Consider the following 25698-nt stretch of genomic DNA (forward strand, 5'->3'; position numbering starts at 1 on the left):
GAGGCTACTAGTTGAGTGAAGATGTAGCATTACAAGAAGCCTGGATCTTTGATTGTATAGAGCCTCTCACTACCTACCTCCCTAGTCTCTGCCCACCCCTCCTTCCCCCTTACCCAACGCCGGACTATAAATTGAACAGTAAAAAAAAAGTTTCTCATTGTGATGAGCACTTGAGATTTTGGCTTTTTTTTTTTTTTCCTTTAGATCAATAGTCTATCTTGACTACTGCATTTCACCCAGAACAAATCCTGTACAACACAGTAATAGCTATATAATAAAAAGAGAAAGAATCCCATGACAACTCATACAGTTTCAGTTCTTATTTTTATGCACTGGGTGCTTCTTTGATTTTTGATAAATCTTAACATTTTCAGTGAATATCTAAAAGAAAAGCACTTGAGATATTTGCATTTTTAATGATATTGTTATAAATTTATAAGAAACATTTGAAAAAAATCTCCAACAACGACACTCAGCTGAGGAATCCACTCTAACGCCCTCCAAATTTACAACTAAACTATGAGAATTTTTAAAGACTGATTTCAACTTCAAACCAAAAAAGCCCCATTTTTCCTATAAGCCTCTTTCAAATTAGTTGCATTCACGGACACTCTCTGCCAGCCCCAGCACATTATTTATGCAACTATTTAAGAGCCGTTACGTGCAGTTTGTCACATACATCTGTTGTACCTGTAGATTTACCTCCTTAAGGGACTGAAGGATAAGGCAAAGAGCCTTACACAAATGAAGTAAGTACTCAATAAATTTTACTTAAGGTAAAAAAAAAAATATATTTTTATGGGCTATAGTTGATAACTGTAAGCACAGAAAGAGAGAGAGAGCAGGGTCCAAAGCTTTTTCACACTGAAAAATAATTCAGAATCATAATTCATTATTAACTTTGAGCAGATATATTAGGTTAAAGATTCAACACTTATAAAACTAATTTAAAAACCAAATCATTTCTATATATAATCCTCAAACTGCAGTTCTCAGTATTGCTCCTCAATCACTTTCTCCTTCTTGGATCCTTCATCCCTTTCTAAATTGTGTCTTTTCCAGCTTAAGAAGCTCAGAGCACCATTTGCATTCATGGAAGCACTTCTCTGTCACCATCCTGACAAAGAGATGCCATCCAGCCTTTAGCTGCCTAGAGGCTCAGCATCACTTGGCTCAAGGCAGTTTCACATGACAAAGTAGGTGACCTCAAAATCAAAATGAAGCAAGATGGCTGCTCACTTGCAATCACTTTCAGAGCTGGAAACTGTCAAAGTGATGCCCACATAAACTGTCTAATTAAAAAATGAACAGAAACTGTCATCCCACATACTGGAGTTTTGTTTTATTTCAGAAGCCATTTTTTTTGAAAAACAATTATTTTTGCTTCTCTAACTTTGCCTAACTTAGCTCTATGTAAATCCACCATTGTTTTTGGAAAATTTGGCATCTAACACAGAACATAGCACTTAGAAACCAAGTAAATGAATGAAATGGGCAGGAACAAAGGAGGGAGGCAGACAAAGAATTAAGAGAACCTCAAACTAACCGAAGAGCTTGTTGACCTAAAAAATATATTCGGAGGTGGTGTTCTCAAATTCAAAGGTTAACATCTCTATTACAAACTTGCTAATTAAAAAAAAAAAAAAAAAGCAAGAGATAAAGTTATATAAACCTACAACTTAACCATGAGAGTCACAACTTTTCTGGTAACAGGGAATTAAGACATATTACCATAATAAATAGCCATAGTTTAACCCTTCTATACACTCTGACAAGGCAAGTACGGGCATCCTAGGGAAACCCTTCTAGATGACAGAAAAAAAAGGATTCAGATATTTCAGAAAGGCTAAGAAAAAAATGCAAAAAGTGTCAAATATGTATAGTATCAAAGGATCTATAGTATCAAAGGTTTAATTTCTGTACATCACCTGAATATAAAAATACATAATATTCTGACTTTATTTCACTGGTGGAATCATTGTACAGCATATCTCCATAATGGTTTATATATAATGTATAAAGCAAGCTTAGATTTTTTTTTTTTTTTTTTAAGGCAGCTAGTACTGAAAGAGAAATGTTAAAAATTTGTCTGCAGCTACACTGGATTCTTAGAAGATGTGTGGTCATGAAATTCTAAACTCTGTCTTTGTATTCTAAAAACAGATATACTGGAAAATACATTTTAAGGTGTGCCTGCCCTTTGGTAGTTAATACAGGGTTTTCAGAGCTGTTTCCATTGATCAGAAGCTTTTTGGGACCCTTTTGAAATTGTTATCTGAAGCAGATTTGGAGTAACGTAAGACTGTCAATGTCCTGCTTTATTTACCTAAGTTGGCATTAAAAAATGTTTGGCTCTTTTCAAAAAACCAATCCACTCTAAAAAGTGAAACTACTAATCTGAGGATATGCAAAATTATACATTACAAATTTTGAAAGAGTTCCAAAAATGTTTTGTGCAAAGACAATGTTCTAAGAATTTCCCTTCCGATTTAACAACTTATAACATCAAATTTTGATGGATTTTCAGTTTTATTTGCTAAAATATCATTGATGTTTCTTTACCATCCAAAAAGAGGAGGGAGGAACCTATTTTAAGGTTTATTTCAATTTTTTCAGTGTTTGAAATGGTTTCTTCTATACATCTTCACATTTTAACAACGCTCCCTGGGGGGGGGGGGGGGGAAACTATTTGTAGCATGTAAAGCATGTGATTTTAAATATTACATAAAACTAATTTTTTACTTTCCATCTCTGCTTTTAAAATTACCATCTGAAATTAAAACATTAAGGAAAAGGCAATTTTATTTTTTTCTGTATCCTTCTCCTTAACAAAAGGGAAGGTATAAGATAAGACAGAGAAGGGTGAAAGGGCTCATGGTAGGAAACTGGCAGTTCTTGCAAAGGTGAGACAACAAGCGCTGGGTTGGAAAGTTCTAGCTCTCCAGACACAAGGTAGAGTGGCCCATGTGCTTCCCTCCATGGGATGTCTCCTGCCATACTTCAACAGTGCCAGTGACAAGAAAACTCACCTACTATATGTATTATTAAGTCCAGCCACTGGAGCAGGGTGCTAAACACAACACTCAATCCAGGCCTGAATTAGGCAGTGAGAAAGGAGAGAACAATGGCTTGACTGTGGCAAGTCTGAAGTCTGCATGGGTAGAAGCTGGCTTCTACCACACTTGTGGTATGGGTGTATGCAGTTATAACCAAAAAAAAAAAAAAAAAAGGCTAACTGTTCATAATTAAGTAGGAAGATTTTTAGGTACACTGGATTTATTGCTTGCCAGAAAGAGATTTTTCAGGCATACTCAGAAGCAAGAAGACTTGATGTTATACAAGGTCATTTCAGTAGGCTTCAAAACTGGCTTTGGATTTCATTAAACGAAGCCACAGCCACAGACCACAGACCCTGATCAGCATCTTGTGGCTGGACAGAGGACAACTAACCCATGTTTTTAATCTAAATCTAACCTCTAGACTTTGTGGGACTATGACCCTGCCGGGAGACCAGCAGTCCATCCACTTACTCTGAAGTGTTATCTTGGTGCTTGTGATGATTTGTACTAAAACAATCCTAGAGTTTCTTGTTAACTCAAGTCTAAAGTACTTAGCCAGGGTGTGTGGTCTTTAGCCATGTTTTTCTGTATGTGTATTATTTACCCCAGACTGAAATAAATTCATAGGCTCTCTGGCATGAGACACTCATACTTATCAGCGAGATTTCTCAATGCCAGCCATCCAAGTCCTTCACAATGTTGGCCATATTGGTATAGCACCGATGTTCTTTAGTGTCTCTCTCATTCATTTAAATCTCCTCTTCAAATCTGAGTGAGATTTATTTTTTAAAAAGGAAGCAAATTTCTTTAAGTCACTAATATAATTAAAAACTACTACCACCAAATACAGAAGATAAACGTAGCAATAAATATAATACAGTGTTATTAAATTCAACAGAAGGTAAACCAAAAGGAATAATTTTTTTAATAGTAACTTTCTCGCCATGACTCAATATTAAAAACTGCTGTTTTGTAGCTCCATTTAAAATCATCTCTAGCGGTACCAGTGGTGTATGCCTTGCACTTTGGGAAAAACTGAACTAAATAAATGGATAATGATACAGTACTATGATGTAACTCAAATTACAGCATAGGCTATAAAATTCAAATTACTAACCCTTCAGGCAGGATGCATGATGCATTAACAAAGTCTGCCTGAGATTCTTGGATAGCAAGATAGTACTATGGGGTAATACCTTCTCTTACGTATCCAGAGGTCATTTCCCTCACCAGCTAAAAATCAGTGAGCAGAGAAAACAGACACAAAGTCCAGGCATTAAAGTACATCCATTTTACCACAGAATACTGTGTTAGACCTTAATTCAGGGCCTTTTAACACTGTATTCTGATACCAATTTTATACATTCCAATCAGCTCTTAATCTATGTTTATAGGAAACACCTTGTTTCTTTCATCCCAAGTTTATTTTAGCTATTTGCCTGATTTAAAAAAATCAACCACTGTCAGAACATGAGAAATCTGTCACTTTCCTCACCTCTCACTGGGTTTGTCTGGAAGCAGTGCCCTGTCCCACTCCTTCCCAGGATATGGCCCAACACTTGTCAGGAGAGGCCTGCCCATAGCTGGCCTTGGCCCGGTGCTGAGCAGCAGAGCCAGGGCTCCCATCCAGAGTCCTGCCAGCCAAGCACGTCCAGCCATTTTGGGGGCAAAACTGTTCATCCCAAGCCTCTCTCCTTTTACCCCAGAACAAGTCTCCATAGCCTATATACAACCAACAAGCACCTCTCTCTTTCTTCCTAAGCTCACCGTTCTCTTTAATACAACACACAATCCCCTTGACTTTGTGCCTGAAATAGCAGAAAACAAAAGCCACAAAAGTCAGGGTTTGGAGGTCTTGGCAGTTCTTCTTGGCGTAGGACATGAGCCTGTAAAAACTTCTCTCCTCATTTATAGATTTTTTTGGAAATAAACACAAAACTTGTCTTTTCTCCCTCACTTGAGCTAGGTAACATCAGGACAGGTCTAATTTTGCTTCTGGAATGAAAGCCAACTCGACTGTAGGTCAGTAATAGCACTTACCCTTTAACCAATAATACCCTGAAGGTTTCCCACCCTTCCATGTGAGAAGGTGGAGGGCTGCTGGAAAGCTGAGCAGCCATGCTCATAACCACACAACGCTGTTGAAGGAACATTAGTAGTGAGTTTGTGGGTAGTGAGGGCTCAGATCTTGCTACTCAGCATGTTTGATGGGATCAACAGGGTTGGCAGCCTCTGGGGGCTTCTTAGCAATGCAAAATCTCAAGCCCCTCTCCAGACCTACTGTGTCAGAATCTGTATTTTAACAAATCCTATGGTAATTCATTGCATGTTAAGGTTTGACAAGCATTAGTTCAATGACTTGGGCGGTCTGGCATTAAGACCTTGTTTTCCTCAATGGTCACACAATGGAAAATCAGGAACTGAGGAAGCCAATAAAGATCCTTCCATGACAGACACAGCCTGGTTGTGGATATGCTATAACTAAGGGACTGGGCAGGGTCTCAACAGAACAGCCTCTCTGATCATTGAGGAACAGCCTCAGCAGGAGTCCCAGAACACTAAGAGCCTCCAACAGGCCTCCAGACTTAAACCCAAGCCCTTAAAAATGCCTGTTTCCATACAAAGAAGGGGTTTTCACATTGCCTCTCAGGCTAGAGACTTTGCAATTTTTATTTACTTACTCAATTGCCTAGGAAATTCACATTAATGTGATTTTATCTGAAAAAAAAAAAAAAAAAGAGAGAGAGAGAGGGAACTGAGATTTGCCTGACCTGGAAATAGCTGAAGACTCAAGTTCTTGTTGATTACACTAAATGGTGACCTTGTTCTGCTCTGTCCACACACACATACAACACAATACACACAATACACCATATACATACTACACACACAACACACATCACATACACAACACACATACACACACCACATACACAGCACACACACACAGCACACATTCACAATACATACAACACCACATATACATACACACAGACCCATACTACTGAGCCAGAACAAGGCTTGCCAATAGGGGAAGCATTTATAAATGTGCCTGATAAGAAGATGACAGGATCTGCAGGATCCTTTGACAAAACTCCCAACACCTGCAGAAGGAAAAGAAATATCTTGTGTCCTGACACTGACTTCAGTGAAAGCTTAATCTCTTTCATCAATGTGCTGGAAGGTATAAAGAGACACATAGGAGGATGCATATAGCCCTTCTTTCTAGCTAAGAGTGTTTGGAAAGAAACAGCTGATGGGAGAAGTGGTAAACCAGGCAGCTGCCAATGCCAACTTTCCACAGGGCACCCTGTCACGTCAGACTGGGCATTTTCACGCTCTATGTCTTCTCTTCTCACGAATAATTAAAGCCAGTACTTCTCCTCTTCTCAAGGATTTCCAGGCCCCTGCTTATTTTCCCTTCTAATGCCAATTTTAAAATTGCTCTTTTATTTCTTTACACAATCTGTGTGATTTCGGTGACCATTTTCCTAAGTCACTGCTTCCTTGCAGAATTAATAGCCAGCTACTCTTTATAAGTGAGATAATTGCTGAGACAAGCAACAGCAGTTTCAATGATGTACACTTTAGATAAACGTGATATAGGATAGCCTTGGCATCAGTTCTGGCCTCCCATGCCTGTCCCATGCCACACTCCAGGTGTAAGGGAAGCCGCATCTGGACTGAGAGGCAGGACCAAGCTTTGCTCTGTTTGCCACCCCTATTCTAGGGCAGCCGATCCTTAGGGTGTCCAGGGACCTGGAGTTTATGGCTTCTATTTGGCTTAAAAATATGAGCGGGGTCAACCATTCCTCACTTAGAAATCTGTCACTGGCGAATAGATGCCACAGCAGAGGCAAAAGCCAAAAAGTACATGGAAAGAGGCCATTCTAAGAGAGGTTAGAAGGGAGGGAAGAACAGTGCACTGACCAACAGAAACAGGCACCCTTGTAAGACAGAAACCATGAAACTCCTAAGATGGTGTCAGATGGCAGCTCCATGCCAATGCTTTTGTTAGCTCCACCCCAGGCCTTACAATCAAATACCCTTAACCTAAGCAGATTTGGGTCCTCTGCAACCAAATAAGCCACTCCAAAACACACTAAACAGATGAATTTATTTTTTATTTTAAAAAATAATATTTTTTCTTCACTTTTTCCATTACCTTCAGGCTAAGAAATAATTCTCAAGAAAAATAAAAGTAGACCCTATGTCAAAAACATACAGCCTGGCCTCAAGACTGTTTCCAATTCATGGGATCTGATAGATGACAGATATTTCACAGCTATTAAAAGTAGGGTATAAAATCATTTTTCCTTCATCACATTTTCAATCAATTACTGATTATCACTGCTGTCTTATAACAAATGGCCCACCAAAATATTCTGTATCTGAGCCTTGCAGTTTCTGTGGAAGACAAGCGAATAAAAGATCCAGACTTGAGGTTCACTGAGAAAAAAACTTGTAGATTTTTGTAGGAAAGCAAAAACAAAACACAAAACAGGCATGTAATATGAGAGCAGGAAAAAGATCATCCTTTTTATAAATAATTCAGAATACACTACGGCCTCTCCTGAAGAACTTACACCAGAATCTTTGTGAGAACTACAACTCCATCTCAAAAGACAGGACCACTGAGAGCTGTCATTTTAACTTAAAGTAATTGATCATGTGTGCTATAACAGGCAGGGGTACCAGCCCACTCCACAAGTGCTGTTGGGGCTATAATACATGAGGTTAAACCAGGGTACCTATTCAAAAGTGAAAGGTTAAACAGGCTATAAATATCCTATTAGATGTCTGATAAAAAAGGAAGCACTTCATCATTCTAGTGAAATCTGGAAATCAAAATAAACTCACAAATACATCACATAAACTCAAATGGGCAGAACCACCAGTGGCCTGATTAGAAATAATTAAACTGACAGAGATGCCCAGACGACAAGTTGCTCTGTTCCAATACAGGGAGGCAGATTCTCATAGCAGCATACCGGCAACTGAGAAACAGCCAGAGGAATCAACTTCCCCCAGTCCTCTGAGGACTGGACACATGACCACACCAATAGCTCTCCATGTCACAATCAGTAAAACGAGGCAGTTGGGCTATATTATTTCCAGTCCACTCTCCGACTCTCTAAATCAGACTGATCCTACTTTGCAAAAATCATCACCTAAAAGCTGCATTATGAAATATTTTTGGTGAACACCTCCAAGCTGACTACACCATTCAATCATGGCATTAATTTCATCCCCAAATTTATACATAGCTTTCCCATATCCATCAGAAAAAGCACCTCCAGTGGCCTTCATCCAACTTTATTGACTAAAACACCGCCCCTAGCATCAGAAGAGACACATGAACAATTCAAGTGGAATCTTTCTCTTACCATTTCGAGAAACATCAAGTTCCACCAGCTGCATGAAGTTTGCTATTTCTGGAGGGAGCCGCTGAATTTCATTATCACTAAGTCCAAGCTTCCGTAATTTGACTAGCTGGAAAAATTGCTGAAAGACAAAAGAGTTCACGTGGGTCTCAGATATATTTGCAATGTAAACCTTCTGCCCAATATGAAATGTAAAACACTATCTTTTAAAAACTAGCAAGGATTGTACTGATATCAATTTCCTCCCTTTGATATCTTAACAGTCATGTAAAGACACTGCCACTAGGATAAACTGGGCACAAAGGACATCTCTGTACTGTTTTAGCAACTTCCTATCAATCTACAATTATCTCAAAAGTTTTTGAAAATGAATAAATAGCTCAATGAGAATGGTAATTATTCCTTTAAGCTATCCAATGGGTAGTCACATTTTCTACTTATAGAAGCTGATATTAGATCTGCAGTATTAGGGGCACCTGGGTGGCTCAGTGGTTGAGCATCTGCCTTTGGCTCAGGTCATGATCCTGGGTCCTGGGATAGAGCCCTGCCTCCCTGCAGGAAGCCTGCATATCCCTTTGCCTTTGTCTCTGCCTCTCTCTTTGTATCTCTCATGAATAAATGAATGAAATCTTAAAAAAAAAAAAAATCTGCTAAATAAACATATGTAAAAATTAAATAAACATATGTAAAAATTAGAAAATATTTTTAAAAGATATTTTAAACATATGTTTAAAATAAACATGTGTTAAATAAACATATGTAAAAATTAGAAAATATTTTTAAAAGATATTTTAATAGGAATTACTGTGAGTCAGAAAATATACAAATACCCCACAGATGTGTAAAAGGGAAAAAATTGTTTTTGACCAATCTAAAACAGAGTCTACACTGGATACTTCCATGAACCATGGCACACTGGGCACATGCCTTTTTCCTCACACCTTTTAAAACTGTACTAAAATGACACTAAAAGAATTTATACAGAAACAGATATAAATACAGAAGTATGAAATAAATGCATGAAGACAATTAAAATTGAGAAGGGAGAAGCAGCACACTAGACATGCCACAAAATCCTTGAGGCCAGAAAACAGATGAACAAATGGGAACAAAAGAATCCAAACAAAACTGAAATCCAAGCTTGTGGAATGAGGAGTCAATAGGAAATTAGGACCAGGTGATCTTGGAAGGAGGGAGAACTGGTTGAAAATTTATATAAAGAACAGATAGGTCCCCATATCTTTTTCTCTGCCCTGCAGAGCCAGGCAGGAGATCAGAAATTTCCCCTCTAAAAGAGTTGACTCTAAACACAGCTGAGGGCAAGGGGTGAGGCACCCTACTAAAAAGTGGGGGACTGAGTCAAAGCCTGATCAGTGAGATCCCACTCTCTTCCTCCAGTCAAGCTCCCACACATGAGAACAGACACCACAGATGAGAATTACAGTATCAGAGAGGCCCCTGGTTATAAGCCCCACCCATGCACACACAGCTTGCAACCCTCTCCCCCCCCAGCCCCGCCCACACTGCCTCACCCCTCTCAAGTGTCTGGGTCTTTCATTTAAGCAAAAGACAAGGTTCTCTAGACTTGAGGAAAGCCCCTAATATGTTTGAGAGTACCTGTGTGCCTGCACTTCAAATATGAAACAAATATGTGGGGAGCAGAAAAGAATTTCATCAACAAAAAAATGTAATTAACACCCTCAGAGGAATAAGAGAAAATGAAGCAACATGATACTTTTTAAAAAGCAAGCTTCAGAATAGAAATAAGCTTTCAGAATTTTTTTAAAGTGTAGTATTAATAAAAGAACCCGATAAAAGAGGTGGAAAAGTTAACAAAATCCCTCAGAATGTAGAATAAAAAGACTATAAGACAAAGAAATGGGAGAGAAAAAAGGAAAATTCGAGGATCTGTCTACAAAGTACAACCAATTAACAGGTATTCCAAAAAGAGAACAGAGGGGACTTTCAGAATATGCATTTTTTGCTTTGGAAAAGTCCACTTCACGGCCAATAAAATCAATGACAGAGACATGTCAGAATACCAAGAAATAGAACATTTCAGAACTCCGGAAACAAGAAGATTCCAAAAGTAGGGGTGGGGGTCATAATGAAGAACCGGGAATCAGAAACGTGCTGGACTCCAAAGCAGACTTGACAGTAAGAAGGCCATGGAGCAATGTCTTCAAAATTGCAAGAAAACAATATTCTCGATCTAAAATTATATACCCAACCAAACCATCAATCAAGTATGATGACAAAATAAAGACATTTTTAGACATGCATGGTCTCAAAAAAATGTATCTTCCTTGCACCTCAGGATTCCATTAAATGTAAGCATATATCTCAAAGGAAGAGGATTTGAGATCTAGCAATCAGAAAATCAACAAAAGAGAGAGACAAAATAAATTCCCCGGATAGAACAATGCAGAGACTTCCAAGATGTCAGCTGAGCAGCAGGCCCTGAGAGGGACCAGTCCACATTGCATAGCCTCTGGGAGGCTCCCAGTGGAAAGATTTTGTGGTGGTAAACATGCATTTGTGAAATTATCTGATCAAGATTTGTTTGTTGATAAATTAGAAACAGAAAAAAACAAAGTAAGCAAAGAAGGGGGGAGTTATTAATTTCAGGAAAAATATAAAGTATGAGAAGATATATTCATAATATAAATTTAAGACTTGATTATGAACAATACTTAGTTTTAATATCTACATGTTGATAAAAACAAGATTTGTGTTATGTCAATATTTAGAGGATGGAGAAGAAATTATAAAGGCTAAAGTCTCATTCCATAGAAAGAAATCAAAAGATAACTACAAAATGAAAAAAAAAAAAAATCAAACTAAGAGCAAGCTTAGCAATTTAGGGGAATCCAGCATTAAAACAGCCAAGAGCTAGGGGTTCTTAAGAGCCAAAAACTGGAGTTGGGGAAGGCAAGAGGTTACTGTTCTTCACTGTCACACTATGAGGCTTGTTGGATTTTTTTTAAAAAGCTATTTGCACATATTATTTTGCTAAAACAGAAATTGAATTTACCAAGGAAAAAATCTCTAAGATTACGGGCTGCTCCAAATGATAATTTGAAAGATGCTAACACTTAATATATACTTCTATAATCAAAAAGAAGTACTGTCATTTAGGAAGCAGTTGGGCAATACATAGAACATAAGTTTTCAAGTTCACTGATATAGTGACAATACTTTTGAGCATCTGTCCTTGTAATAAAATTGAAAATGAGAAACACAAGCTATAATGCACAATATATCTTTGCATTATTATCAGCAAAAATGAAAACCTGGAAAACATACATATCAAATAAGGAAAATGATAAGCATGTTATTAAAAATTTAATATCAAGTAAGCAACAAAAATAATTACTATAAAGACCATATAACTTGAAAAAATTTATAATGCAAATTTTTAAAAAGAAAAAAAATGCAGGTATATGATGTACAAAAAGCACGTGTGCATGTTGTTGACAGGAAGGAAACTAAGTTATTTCAGGTGATAAGGAAAATGCATAAACAACTTTAAATTATTTTTTAACAAAAAAGAAAAACATTTTTAAATGAAATGATGGATCTCAACAAATGAATGCTACCAATTAGCTGTCTATAATAATGAAAGTGCTCAATGAAAGAACTAATCCTTTGGATTTCTTTAATCATACAGTTGAGATTTAATTTCTTAAGGAAAGGTATTGAAATTCCTTTATGCTGGTTGTACGAAAGCATTAGCTGACACAAAAGCCATTCAAAAGAGTCACATATCTGAATAATTGAGCTTATGCCAATTGTTCAAAGAGTCTGACAGTTTCATAATGCATCAATGTGTTTACTCAAGCATGAAAAGCTCACTTTATTTTCCAGGAAAGATATAATAGCAACGGCACAAAACCATCACCAATTCTATACATTCAGGAACCATTCAGAAATAATACAAGAGACCAAGTCACTAAGGTACTTAAATCTGCAGTGAATAATAAGTTAGCTTCACAACTGTGGAAACAACAGCATGCAAATCCCCACATCTAGTAGAAATCATAACAGCAGGCAAATTTAAGTTTTGTTCTGCATGTTAAAAGCATCCTCAAAGAGACTGTCACCAACACTATTTTATTCAACCTGAGAAGCACATAATGCACGTAAAAACAACCCTATCTGACAGGATCCCAAAATGAAAATAGTAATTCCTAAATCCTTCCCTCATTACCCTGATGAGATCTTAATTTAGCACCCAAATGCTTTAAATTAACAACTTTCTTATAAAATGGACATGATGCCACTAAGACTTTATTAAATACTCAAGTTTCCAACTTCCTCAAATAGGGGGGAAAAAACCAACAAGCTATATAAGCCCTTCTGCCTTCTCTTTGACATTAGCCAGGGCACTTGAAGAACAATTCATGTAGCTGTCTTGGCAGGGCGCCGCAGCGCGGACTGGTCATGTGACACAACACACAGACACCATTCTTCAACTATACCATGTTTGATTACAGCACCCTGGCCCACTTTAGAGGACACTGTGTACAATTACATGCAAAGGAACCCAAAATGCCTTGGCTCGTTATGCCACACTACAGCCTTCTTATAGCCACCCTTGTTTTTAGTAGATGCAGAGCCTTTAATTTGGCCGTACAACTCGTTTCCTTTTCCCATTCACCATTTCTGACAAGATTCTTTTTCACTCTTTTTTGGTAGAATGTTAGTGACCCCCTTCTTAGAAAGGGACATTGGAGTATTCCTGGGCTACAGAGGTGGTTCAACATCCACAAATCAATCAATGTGATACACCACATTAATAAAAGAAAGGATAGGAACCATGTGATCCTCTCAATAGATGCAAAAAAAGCATTTGACAAAGTACAGCATCCATTCTTGATAAAAACCCTCAACAAAGTAGGGCCAGAGGGAACATACCTCAACATTATAAAGGCTATATATGAAAGACTCAGAGCAAATATCATCCTCAATGGGGAAAAACTGACAGCTTTTCCCCTAAGGTGACAGGGATGTCCACTCTCACCACTCTTGTTCAACATAGTACTAGAAGTACTATCTGATTGCCTCAGCAATCAGATAACAAAAATATATAAAAGGCATCAAATCAGCAAAGAAGTCAAACTTTTACTCTTCGTAGACAACATGATACTCTACAAAAAAACCCAAAAGGCTCTGCCAAAAAATTGCTAGAACTCATATAGGAATTCAGCAATGTGGTAGGATATAAAATCTTTGGTAGGATATAAAATCCATACATACACTAAAACTGAAGCTAAAGAAAGAGAAATCAAGAAGGTATCAATCCCATTTATGACTGCACCAAAAACCATAAGATACCTAGGAATGAACCTAACCCAAGAGGTAAAGGATCTATATGGTGAAAACTACAGAACACTTATGAAAAAAACTGAGAAAGACACAAAGAAACGTAAAAGTATTCCATGCTCATGGACTGGAAGAACAAATGTTAAAATGTCTACGCTACCCAAAGCAATCTACACATTGAATGCAACCCCTTTCAAAATGCCATCGGTATTTTCAACAGAGCTGGAACAAACAATCCTAAAGTTTGTAGGGTGCCATTCAAATGGTACTGGCACAAAACAGACACATAGATCAATGGAACAGAATAAAGAGCCCAGAAAGGGACTCTTAACTATATGGTCAACTAATCTTTGACAAAGCAGGAAAGAATATCCAATGGAAAAAAGTCTCTTCAACAAATGGTGTTGGCAAAATTGGAAAGAATGTAACTGGACCACTTTCTTACACTATACACAAAAATAAACTCATAATGGATGAAAGTCCTAAATGTGAGACAGGAATCCATCGAAATCCCAGAGGAGAACACAGACAGCAACCTCTGTGACCTCAGCCACAGCAGTGTCTTGCTAGACACGTCTCCAAAGCCTAGGGAAACAAAGGCAAAAATGCGCAATTGGGACTTCATCAGGATAAAAAGCTTTTGCACAGCAAAAGAAATAATCAACAAAACTAAAATGCAATCTACAGCATGGGAGAAGATAGTCACAAATGACATATCAGATAAAGGGTTAATTTCCAAAATCTATAAAGAACTTGTCAAACTCAACACCCAAAAAACAAAAAATCCAGTCAAGAAATGGGCAGAAAACATGAACAGATATTTCTCCAAAGAAGACATACAAATAGCCAACAGACACATGAAAAAATGCTCAACATCATTTGGCCTCAGGGAAATACAAATCAAAACCACAATGAGATACCACCTCACACCTATCAGAATAGTTACATTACCAACTCAAGAAACAAAGGATGTTGGCAAGGATGAGAAGAAAAAGGAACCTTCTTACACTGTTGGTGGGAATGCAAACTGGTGCAGCCATTCTGGAAAACAGTTTGGAGGTTCCTCAAAAGTTAAAAATAGAGCTACCCTACAGCCCAGCAAATTGTACTTCCAAGTATTTACCCAGAAGATCCAAACACAGTGATTCCCAGGGTCACATGCACCCCAATGTCTATAGCAGCAATGTCCAAATAGCCAAAATGTGGAAAAAGCCCAGATGTCCATCAATAGACGACTAGATAAAGAAGATGTGGGGGGTGTGTGTGTGTGTGTATCTACACATACATACATACATATATACACAATGGAATAGTCCTCAATCAAAAAGAATGAAATCTTGCCATTTGCAATGACGTGGATGGAACTAGAGGGTACTATGCTAAGCAAAATAAGTGAGTCATAAAAAGACAAATACCATATGATTTCATTCCTATGTGGAATTTAAGAAGCAAAACAGATGAACATAGGGGAAGAGAAGGAAACATTTTAAAAAAAATTTTAAAGGGAAGGATAAAAACAGAAGGCAAACCATAAGAGACTCAACTCTCGTAAACAAACTGGAGGGGAGGTGGGTGGGGAGACGGGGTCATTGCATGATGAGCATGAAGGAGGGCACTTGATGTAATGAGTACTGGATGCTATATGCAACCATGTGAATCACTAAATTTTACCCCCGAAACTAATAATATACTATATGTTAACTAAATTGAATTAAATAAAAAATTTAAGAAAAAAGAAAGGGACATAGGAGATCTTAGTCTTAAAAGAATTATGTTCTTTTTAATTACTACATGGCCAAGGATCTCCATTGCCCAAACTTCTCCTCCTTAGAGTAAACATAAACCATTGTTCTAGATTCATCTGGAAGACAATAGCATAACGAATGTTATTAAACTCCTGAAAAACTGTTGGACTCCATCTAGAATGACACCAAATTGACTCACAATTTCCTTTCCTAGGCATTCTAATACTTCAACTAAATGGTGACCCTTTTCATTCTATGTTAACTCTCAACACATTCCTAACTCCTGTACCCTTTGACCTAAACTCTCTTTTTGGCCAACCTCCTTGATAAAGATATGGTAAACCAATGGTTCTAATGTTGAGGTAGGATGAACAATTGTTACATCAGTACAGATGACCCTTGAAAAACACAGGTTTGAACTGCATTTTTTTCAATAAATACAGTATGGCACGATAAATGTATTTTCTCTCCCTTATGATTTTCTTAATAACATTTACTTTTCTCTAGTTTACTTTATTCTAAGAATATAGTATATAATACATATTAGCATCCAAAATACATATCAATCTATTGTTTATGTCATATGTAAGTCTTCTGGTCAAGAGTAGGCTATTAGTCAAGTTTTGAGGGAGGCAAAAGTTATATACAGATTTCTGACTGTCCTTGGGGATGAGGGGTGACACCCATGTTGTTCAACGGTCAACTGTTTATCATTTGTGTCATCCAGCAGTGTTCTTTTCTGTGAGATTTTTAAAAAGTTACTGTAACTTTATTACCCAGAAATGTTATTCCTTGGTATATAACTTATTCTTTTATTTAATATAACTTATTCTTAAAAAAATTCTCACATTATTCCAGAATACATAAAAGAATGTGCTTGGCAAAATTATTTGTAATTGCCCAAAACTATAAATAACTCAAATATCCATCAGTAGATCTAACAGAGAGGGAATATACCTTATTCTACATAGCAATCAAAATAAAAGCTTACTATTAGTCATTATAGGAAGGAATCTTAGAAATAATATTAAGCAAATGAAACTTTCACAAAAGAAAGCATACTATATTATTCCACTTGAAAAATCACCAAAACTGAACTATTTTGTTTAGAGATGTACACAGAGGTGGTAAAAACTATAAAGAAAAGCAAAGAAGTGATTCCTATGAAATTGGGTTAGTGGCCACCTGTAGGTGTAAGGGAGAAGACTATGATCAGGAAGGGTATGAGATGGACTTCTGGAGTCCAAGCAATGTTTATTTGTTTGTTTTAAGATTTTATTTATTCATGGGAGACAGAGAGGCAGAGATGCAGGCAGAGGGAGAAGCAGGCTCCTCACAGGAAGCCTGATGCAGGACTTGATCCCAGAACCCTGGGATCACACCCAGAGCAAAAGACAGATGCTCAACCGCTGAGCCACCCAGGTGTCCCTTTTTGTTTGTTTGTTTTTTTAAGATTCAAGCAATGTTAAATATCTTAACCTGAGTGGTAGTTACAAGTATTCATTCTATAATTTGTTATAAACTGTACATTTATACCCTATGCATTTTGCTATGTATTTTATTTCACAATAAGAATAGTTTCTAAAGTTTTAAACTACTTACTAATCAGGAAGGAAAATACTAGACAATTAGCACCAAGAACATCAAATTCTTTAACTCATCATAGTTAATGATAACAAAAAGCAATGACACTATACCTCGAGGAGAAATAAAATGACCATAGTGATCAAAAACAGCATCAGTAAGGATAATGTTATCAGCAATATGATATAGCAGTCAACATCTACTAAGGAATTCTCTGTGCTTGGCAGTAGGCTAAGAACTTTACAGGGGTTACACTCTTTAATCATCTCAATGTTGCCACCATGTTGATACCAACATGTATCAGTTAACTCTGGCTGCATAACAAATCATCGCAAATTCTAAAACAATTTTTTTTTTTTAATTTTTCACATTCTGTGGGATGGCAGGGCAGTTCCTCTGCTGCTTTCATCTGAGCTCACTCATGCAACTGTTAGAGTCAGCTAAAGGGTCAGAAAGGCTGGAAGATCCACCCTGGCCCTCTTCGTACAGTCTGGCAATTAGTGCCAGCTGTCAGCTAAGCACCTGTTTGCCACACAACCTCTGTCCTCTCCCTTATGATACAGCGGTTTCCCTACATGAAGCTCTCCAAACAGAATTCAAAAGTGGCAAAAGAAGAGGCTGCAAGGACTTTTGAGGCCTAAGCCCTGAAATGTGCATGCTGTCATTTTTGCCACATTCAGGGGGTTGGAGAATTAGTCTGTACTGGTAGATGGAAGCAGCAGCAAAATTCACACTGAAAAGAGGCATGGGATGGGAGAAACCTGGTAGATTAAATGGCCTACTACAAAGTAGGTAGGAACCTCAGTTATGCCACAGAAAAACATATATAAAACCTGGATAGACTATCCTAGAAAATTCTATGTTGGATCACAGAGCAATGACTTTTCTAAAGAAAATTCAAACAGAAAATAAAACAATTTATTGCGCAAACTTTGGCTAAGATTTTTGATTCGTGAGAAAGATATAGGTAAAGGGAAATCCCCAGGAAGTATTCACAGAATAGTGATAGAATAGTGATAGAATCAGTTGTCTGTGATTCGCAGAGAATTCAAATAATCATATTTCACATCTAAGATCTGAATTTGAAAGAGTTTTAGCAAACACTCAAAAATGAGAACTACTGATGAAAGAAGTGTTAACAGGACTTTTGTGTGTGTGTGTGTGCGCGCGCGCGCGCGCTTTGGTAAACTGTTACGCAATGGGAATGTCCCTAGGTGAATCACTTTGTACCCTTGTTAAAAAAAAAAAAACATCAAATGATTGAAGGGCTCTTTTTAATTCCAAAACTTATAGGATTGCGTTTCCAAATACCTTCAGTGTACCTTAAGAAAAATGAAAATCCTATTAGTACACAATACAATAAGCATGAGGTTAAAAATGCATAAAATTACAGAAAGTAGATTAGTGGTTGCCTAGGAAATGGAAAATGATTGCTAATGGCTATGGGGTTTCTCTTGGGATGACAAGAATATTCTAAACTTCTATACTAACAACCACGCGATCATGCACTTTAAATGGGTAAACTGTATATATAGCATATGAGTCATATCCCAATAAGGATGTCAAACCAAGGATAGGATTGGCAGACACCAATGAAGAAGGAATCCCTTTTGGTAATAAAAGACTAAGTGAGGGACACCCAAACACCTTATGTAGTTGAATCCCAGTTTTTGATCTCTAGTTAACAGATAAGAAAACTGAGGCTTCCACCACATTTAGTGGCTTCCCTAACACTGCTGCCGGTTAATAGCATTCTTTAAGGAAAATTCTAAAACATGATCACTTTGGAAAATCACAGAATAACAACACACTCAGGTAACTAACTGGAAAAAAAAAAAAACATTTGGGAATGTATATTCTAATTAGCTAAATAAAATAAAGTCAGGGAAAGGGGGAGTTTTAGGCTCCAAAAGGGATAAGGAGTAAAACTGTGCCAATACGGTACTTCGTCTTGATTAATGAGTTGAAAGGGAAAGGAAAGGGCATGCTAATGAAACCAGCATGTAAGAGCACATAAGTAGTGTTGCTGCCTATTAGATCCAGGCCAAAAGAGTAGACATAAAAGGAAAGTAATCTAGACAGATAAGAAAATGAATCAACTTTTAGAGGATCATGGGCAGGGCGAGGTAATTCCAGATAAAGCCTTAGGCAAGGGGAAGGCTGACAAAGACAGGGAAAGCAGTAGACAGAAATCTGAAACAAGTTTATAATATGATATAGCAAAAGAGCATATAAAGAAAAAAGGTTTGGTCCAGTGTAGGGGCATGGGGGAAGGTATCACCCAGCACCAGGACAGTCCTGGTAAAATTCAAAAAAAAATTCAGTCTATTGAACTGGCAATTTTTTTTAAACAATCTTCAGATAAACTTAGAACTGTATTCAAAAGAAAGTCACAAATAATTAAGAATTTGAAACACTGACTTACAAAATTGAAAGCTTATATCCATGCACTATTGCATGGACCAGGTAAGAGGTAATAAACATGAAAGGAGATAAAGGTTTATTTAACTCCTCAATACAACTAACCACTTCCTCTATAGTCTGAAGCAGGAAGAAATATATTTCCTTGCCCATTTATTTGGCAAATAAATGAAACAGATCACAGGCAAAAAGTCTCCGGTTTTAAAATATAATTTTTTAAAACTGGTTCATGATTTAGCAGCACAGGTACCCCTTCTTTGTGCAAGAAAGAAAAAAGTGTGGGCTCTTGTCCTTACATGGCCCTAAAAGGTCATAGGTAAATCAAATTTCAGAGAAGCAAATCAGTTTCCCACTGAGCACTGCTGTCTGTACTTCAGCATTTAGAATAAAGATGCTTACATTTACTTTGCTTAAAATATTTCCCTTTCCAATTTTCCTGTCTCTGGGCTCCACTAATAATAATTTTATCCTCTCTCATTTGTTAACATAGCTGCATGTTGTCAAGGTGCTTTCATACATCATCAAGCTATAACCATTAATGGACCCTAACAAAGATATTAATGCCTTAAGGGTACTCCCCACCACCAACAATTAAAATAGCTCAGGAGTGAATCACTTTGAAAATCATGAAACCAGGAACATTTTATTTATTGTGCTGTGACCAGAAGAATAGGTGAGGCTGGTAGTGGTATTAGCAATGATTTAGAAAAGAAAAACCTTTGTTAAAATGAAGATTAATTATGTGCTTGCTTCAGTAGCACATATACTAAAAGCAGCATAAATCAGAACAGCATTACTTTACTGAGAACCTGAGTGGACAAGCCAAGGACATGGAAGGACATGCTAATGGCACAGATAGAGACTTGTCAAGACTTGGATTGAGCACAGAGAAGGGCCGAATACGACAAAGTAGGAAAAAAATATCAACCTGAAACACTATAGGGGAAGAATTAAACACAAGGTAATAAATTCAAGCACTGAACTATTACATGGCCACTAAAAATCTTGTTTCTCTATTAGGACTATATCAAAATAAAAAGCTTCTGCATAGCAAAGGAAATCATCAACAAAATAAACAGGCAACCTACTAAATGGAAAAAGACATTTGCAAAGATGCATCTGTACCTCCAACCTTTATAGATCCAAAATATATAAAGAACTTATACAACTCAACACTAAAACAAAACAAAACCTGATTTAAAAAATGGGCAGAGGACCTGCATCGACATTTTTCCAAAAAAAGACATCCAGACGGCCAACAGTCACATGAGATGTTCACTCATTAATCAGGAAAATGTAAATCAAAACTACAAGATATCACTCCACACCAGTTAGAATGACTAATATCAAGAAGACAAGAAACAAGTGTTGGTGAGGATGTGGGGAAAAAAGGAACCCTTGTGCAACACTGGTGGGAATGCAAACTGCCACAGCTTCTGTGGAAAACCACATGGAGTTTCCACAAAGAATTAAAAATATAAATACCATATGATGCAGTAATTCTAATACTGGATATTTACCCAAGGAAAATGAAAATACTAATTTGAAAAAATATATGTATCCCTATGTTTGTTTATTGCAGCATTATTTACAATATCCAAGATATGGAACCAACCTGAGTGTCTATTGGTAGATGAATGGATGAAGAAGATGTCGCATTCACATGCGCACGTGTGCGTGCACACACACCCATACACACACACACACAGGAATATTACTCAGCCACAAAAAAGAATGAGATCTTGTCATCTGCAACAACATGGATGGACCTAGAGGGTATAATGCTAAGTGAAATAAGAGAAAGACAATATTATATGATTTTACTTACATATGGAATCTAGAAAATAAAACTTACAACAACAAAAAAATCAGGCTTTTAAATACAGAGAACAAACTGATGATTGCCAGAGGGGAGGTAGGTGGGGGGCAGAGTAAAAGAGATAAAGGGGATTAAAAGATATAAACTTCCAGTTATAAAATAAATAAACCACAGGGATGAAAATTACGGCACAGGGAATAGAATCAATAATGTTGTATGGTTACAGATGGTGACTACGCTTACTATGGTGAGTATCAAGTAATGCATGGAATTGTCAATTCAGTATGTTATACATATGAAACTAATATAATATTGTATGTAAATTATACTTCAATAAAAAATGTAAAAGTCCTGTTTCTGATGAGTATTTAATAATACAAATAAATACATGTATTCTAGGGTTCTCAAAAAAGAATCTAAATTTGTATACACAGTATAATCCTTACTTTGCTTATACATAATGGACTTTTAGGGAAAAACTTTTTTAAATTTATTTATTTAAGTTTTAGGTGGTTAACATACAGTGCAATATTGGTTTCTGAGGGGAAAAAAACTACTTTTGAAAGGTAAATTTTCAGGCAGCCTGGGTGGCTCAGCGGTTTAGCGCCTGCCTTCAGCCCAGGGAGTGTCCTGGAGACCGGAATTGAGTCCCACGTCAGGCTCCCTTGCATGGAGCCTGCTTCTCCCTCTGCCTGTGTCTCTGCCTCTCTTTCTCTCTTTGTGACTCGCATGAATAAATAAATAAAATCTTAAAAAAAAAAAAAAAAAAAGGTAAATTTTCTGGTATTAAAAAAAAAAAAAAAACTTAAACTCAATGACTCAGGATCATTCAACCTCTGGGTGTTGATGCTTTGTACCACAGAAAGCCAAAGATTCTATTTATCTGAAGGAAGGGTTGTTTTTCCTTCAAACTTGAACCAACTCTATCTTCAAGCAAAACCTGAAATCAGTTTACATACCAAAAAAGTTCTTCCAAAAGAAGTCAAAGAGATATTCAAGTAAGTTTATTAAAAGTGATCTTATATTTTGGCACAGGATACTCAATAAGGTTGAATTTTTCATATATTGTACTCAATATATATGTACATGATTCAAATGGAATAAAATGTGTTTAATGGACATCTGTCTTGGGTTCAATACAATTTATCTAAGCTAATAGTGTTAATCAGCTATATTATATATATTACATATATATATTATGCCTAGTTTATGCAGAGTTTTGAAATGAAGAAAAAGATACTCAAACAAGATGTAGTCCTTACTCTCAAGGGACACCCAGGAGCTGACACAAAACCAGTAAATTAAACTACAAGGGAGAAAAAGAGAAAATTACAATAAACGAGGCACAAAATGCTACATAAGGATAATAAATGTCTCTTGTCATAAACTACATGTTATGCTCCTTCAGGTTAAATTTTAAGAAGTCAACTAGGGGGCAGCCCGGGTGGCTCAGTGGTTTAGCGCTGTCTTCGGCCCAGGGCCTGATCCTGGAGACCCGGGATCAAGTCCCGCGTCAGGCTCCCTCCGCCTCTTTCTCTGTGTGTCTCTCTCATGAATAAATAAATAAACTCTTTAAAAAATGTGTCTTTAAATAAATAAATAGTCAACTAGGCTGTTTTATGATCAATCATGCCACACCAATAAGATCAAAGATTTCTATGAATCAGATTCCTATGAAAGGTTCCTATGAATCCATTCATAAGAATGGATTCTTCAGGGAAATTATGTTAGGAATATTGTTTCTGAATTTTCCCAGGAAATACACCAATCTTTGGATCAACAAACAGTTCCTCTGAAGTAACAAGCTCAGCTAAGAAAAGAGATGGGCCCTTGTCTTGAAAGTACAGAATATCTTAGACTGCCCATTAGTTAATGTTTCTCACTTCCTGAAGCAATAAATGGATACCCTCCCTAGTCAACGTTTGATCTTTCTGGATAGCAAGCAAGAAATGGAAGAATTCAGTCACTGACACAGCATTTCAAAAATTAATCTGAGTTACCAGCATACGATCATTCAAGAATGGCACATGACCTTCTAAGGCAACATTTAATGTCACTTTCAGCGTGTACTAATTATAAGTAAAGGGGAAAGAGAAGAAGTGTGTCTCATAGCCGGTAATGCTCAAGATGACCAAATTGTTTTAAACCATTATCAAGAGACCTTCAAGGGTGGAGGGAAGGACCTCACTAACCATGGAGTACATATGGCATTTTGGCATATTGCAGCCATGAACCCGTCTCTAACAAACTGCTCTAGTGGGAGTCATAATGTTACTATATTTAGTTTGGAGAGTTGGTTTCAAGGAATTGCCAAGGTACTTTTCCAGAAGAGGCAGGAGTTCATCATCAAGCAGAATATAGCAGACATTAAAAGAACTAATAACCCAAGTATCAGATACATAACTACTGAAGTCTCACATGACTTCAAACAATTTAAATGTGCAACCTGATGTCTGCAGAAGCTAAGAAGTCAGTGTTAGGGCCTAACCACATTTCAGCCATTTAGAAATATAATGATCACTGCAGGGGATCCCTGGGTGGCTCAGCGGTTTAGTGCCTGCCTTCGGCCCAGGGCGCGGTCCTGGAGTCCGGGGATCGAGTCCCACATTGGGCTCCCTGCATGAAGCCTGCTTCTCCCTCTGCCTGTGTCTCTGCCTCTATGTCTATCATGAATAAATAAATAAAATCTTTTAAAAAAATAATAATGATCACTGCAGAATTTAATAGTGCAGAAGGGATTAACTTGTCCTAAAACATTTTCTACATATTCTAAATACACATGAGCTACAACATACATTTTGGCATTTCCACAATCACATTTTAAGATTAAAATTGTGTGATTTAGTAATTTGGGGAGAAGAGTGTCTCTCCACCTAGGTATGTTTATGTTTCAAAGTATTTATAGCTCCTCTAAGAGAGCAGCCTTGCATCTTCAAACTAAGTCCTCTCTGATTTAAATTTCTCACACACACTAAATTCACACTGTTTCCTACTGGCTGACCAAAACAGTTGTGAAAAGCAAGATGAAATGGAAAAAAAAAATGAGAGTAGACTCCCTAGCAACTCACAAACAGTTATGCAAAAACAAAACAGCTCATGCTGATTGCCACATTTTAGCCCCACAAAATGAACTAAATATTAAATTCTAATATTAATCCAGATGAAGAACCACAAACACAAGGCCTAATTTTGAAAACTTTCTGAATTGCCCTACTGTTTAAGGAACAAGAGAAACCATTAGTGTCCAACTGATTCTGCTCGACTCCCATGGTCTGCAGTTCCATCTGATTAAATGCTAAAGTCTAACAAGTCTGCTTTCTTTGTGATGAGGAAAGGCAAAGCCCTCTCAGAGTCACATCTTTAAGCTGCTCCTTCTGACATTCTTTAAATTTTATTTTTACTGTTTATTTTTACTGTTTACTTAGGTAAGAGGCCAAACTGACATTCCTAAGACTCATTTAATATAAGAATATACACCTCAATTAAAAAAAAAAAAAAAGAATGTACAGCAATAATGGATGGTGGCCTGTGGGCCACACAAAGAACCATTCCACTTACTAACCACAACATCTGTCTAAGGACATGGTTCATTGTGACAAAGATCTTCAAAAAAGTTCTGGCAGTGTGCTTGTATTGCTGATCTGCTGGTTCTCCGGGATAAAGACTACAAACTAAGAACTCATTCATTCAGTACATCACCTCAAGAGTTCTCAGAGTCAGAAATCTCTTTGTGACATGAGATCAATAAGAACATTTGAGAAACATTCAAGAAAAAGGAAATGAGGGAATCCTAAAGGAAATGAACGAATCCCAAAATAAAGTATAAGAGACAACAGCATTCCTTCAGTTCCTGGACTTCCAGGAAATAAGCAACAGCTACCAAGGGTCCAGACAGAATGGCATGAACCATGCTGCATGCAATGTTCTGAGGTAGTTCTGTGTTCCCAAATTTCTGTGCTACTGCTCCAGTCTCCTAATCCCAGCTGAGTGTAGCTTTCAACCCAGATATCTAGAATTCATTTATCTATGTTGTGGTTCACTATACTATATCATCTGTACCAAAGAGGGCTGACCCTGACCTGGAACCACTGCCTCCTTTTCTCCCTGGAATCACCCTCCACAGCCTGGCAATCCTGAGGGATGACTCATCAAGGACTTCTTTGAGGAAAGAATATCTCTTATGTATAGGTTAAAGCAATTTAAAATTAAAATGCAATAAATAAAATAAAATAAAATAAGTTAAATTAAATGCTACATTATATTACTCAGCCATTAGAAAGGATGAATACCTACCATTTGCTTCTATGTGGATGGAACTGGAGGGTATTATGCTGAGTGAAGTAAGTCAATTGGAGGACAAT

The 25698-nt window shown here is 37.1% G+C and overlaps 1 protein-coding gene across 4 annotated transcripts in view; it reads right to left on the bottom strand.

The window, feature by feature from the left end:
• The window catches only part of LRRC1 (leucine rich repeat containing 1), a 129736-nt gene that overhangs the window by 71367 nt on the left and 32671 nt on the right, over positions 1-25698 (bottom strand). For 2 of the 4 annotated variants that reach the window (XM_072832627.1, XM_072832630.1), the window contains exon 2: positions 8447-8564. In XM_072832627.1, the coding sequence (XP_072688728.1) occupies positions 8447-8564 (118 nt within the window). Of the gene's footprint in view, positions 1-8446; positions 8565-24895; positions 25043-25698 lie in introns of those variants that run through there. The other 2 variants (XM_072832629.1, XM_072832628.1) reach the window with 2 other exon arrangements.

The sequence above is a fragment of the Canis lupus genome, chromosome 7, assembly GCF_048164855.1.
Source record: "Canis lupus baileyi chromosome 7, mCanLup2.hap1, whole genome shotgun sequence".
NCBI classification, from domain to species: domain Eukaryota; kingdom Metazoa; phylum Chordata; class Mammalia; order Carnivora; family Canidae; genus Canis; species Canis lupus.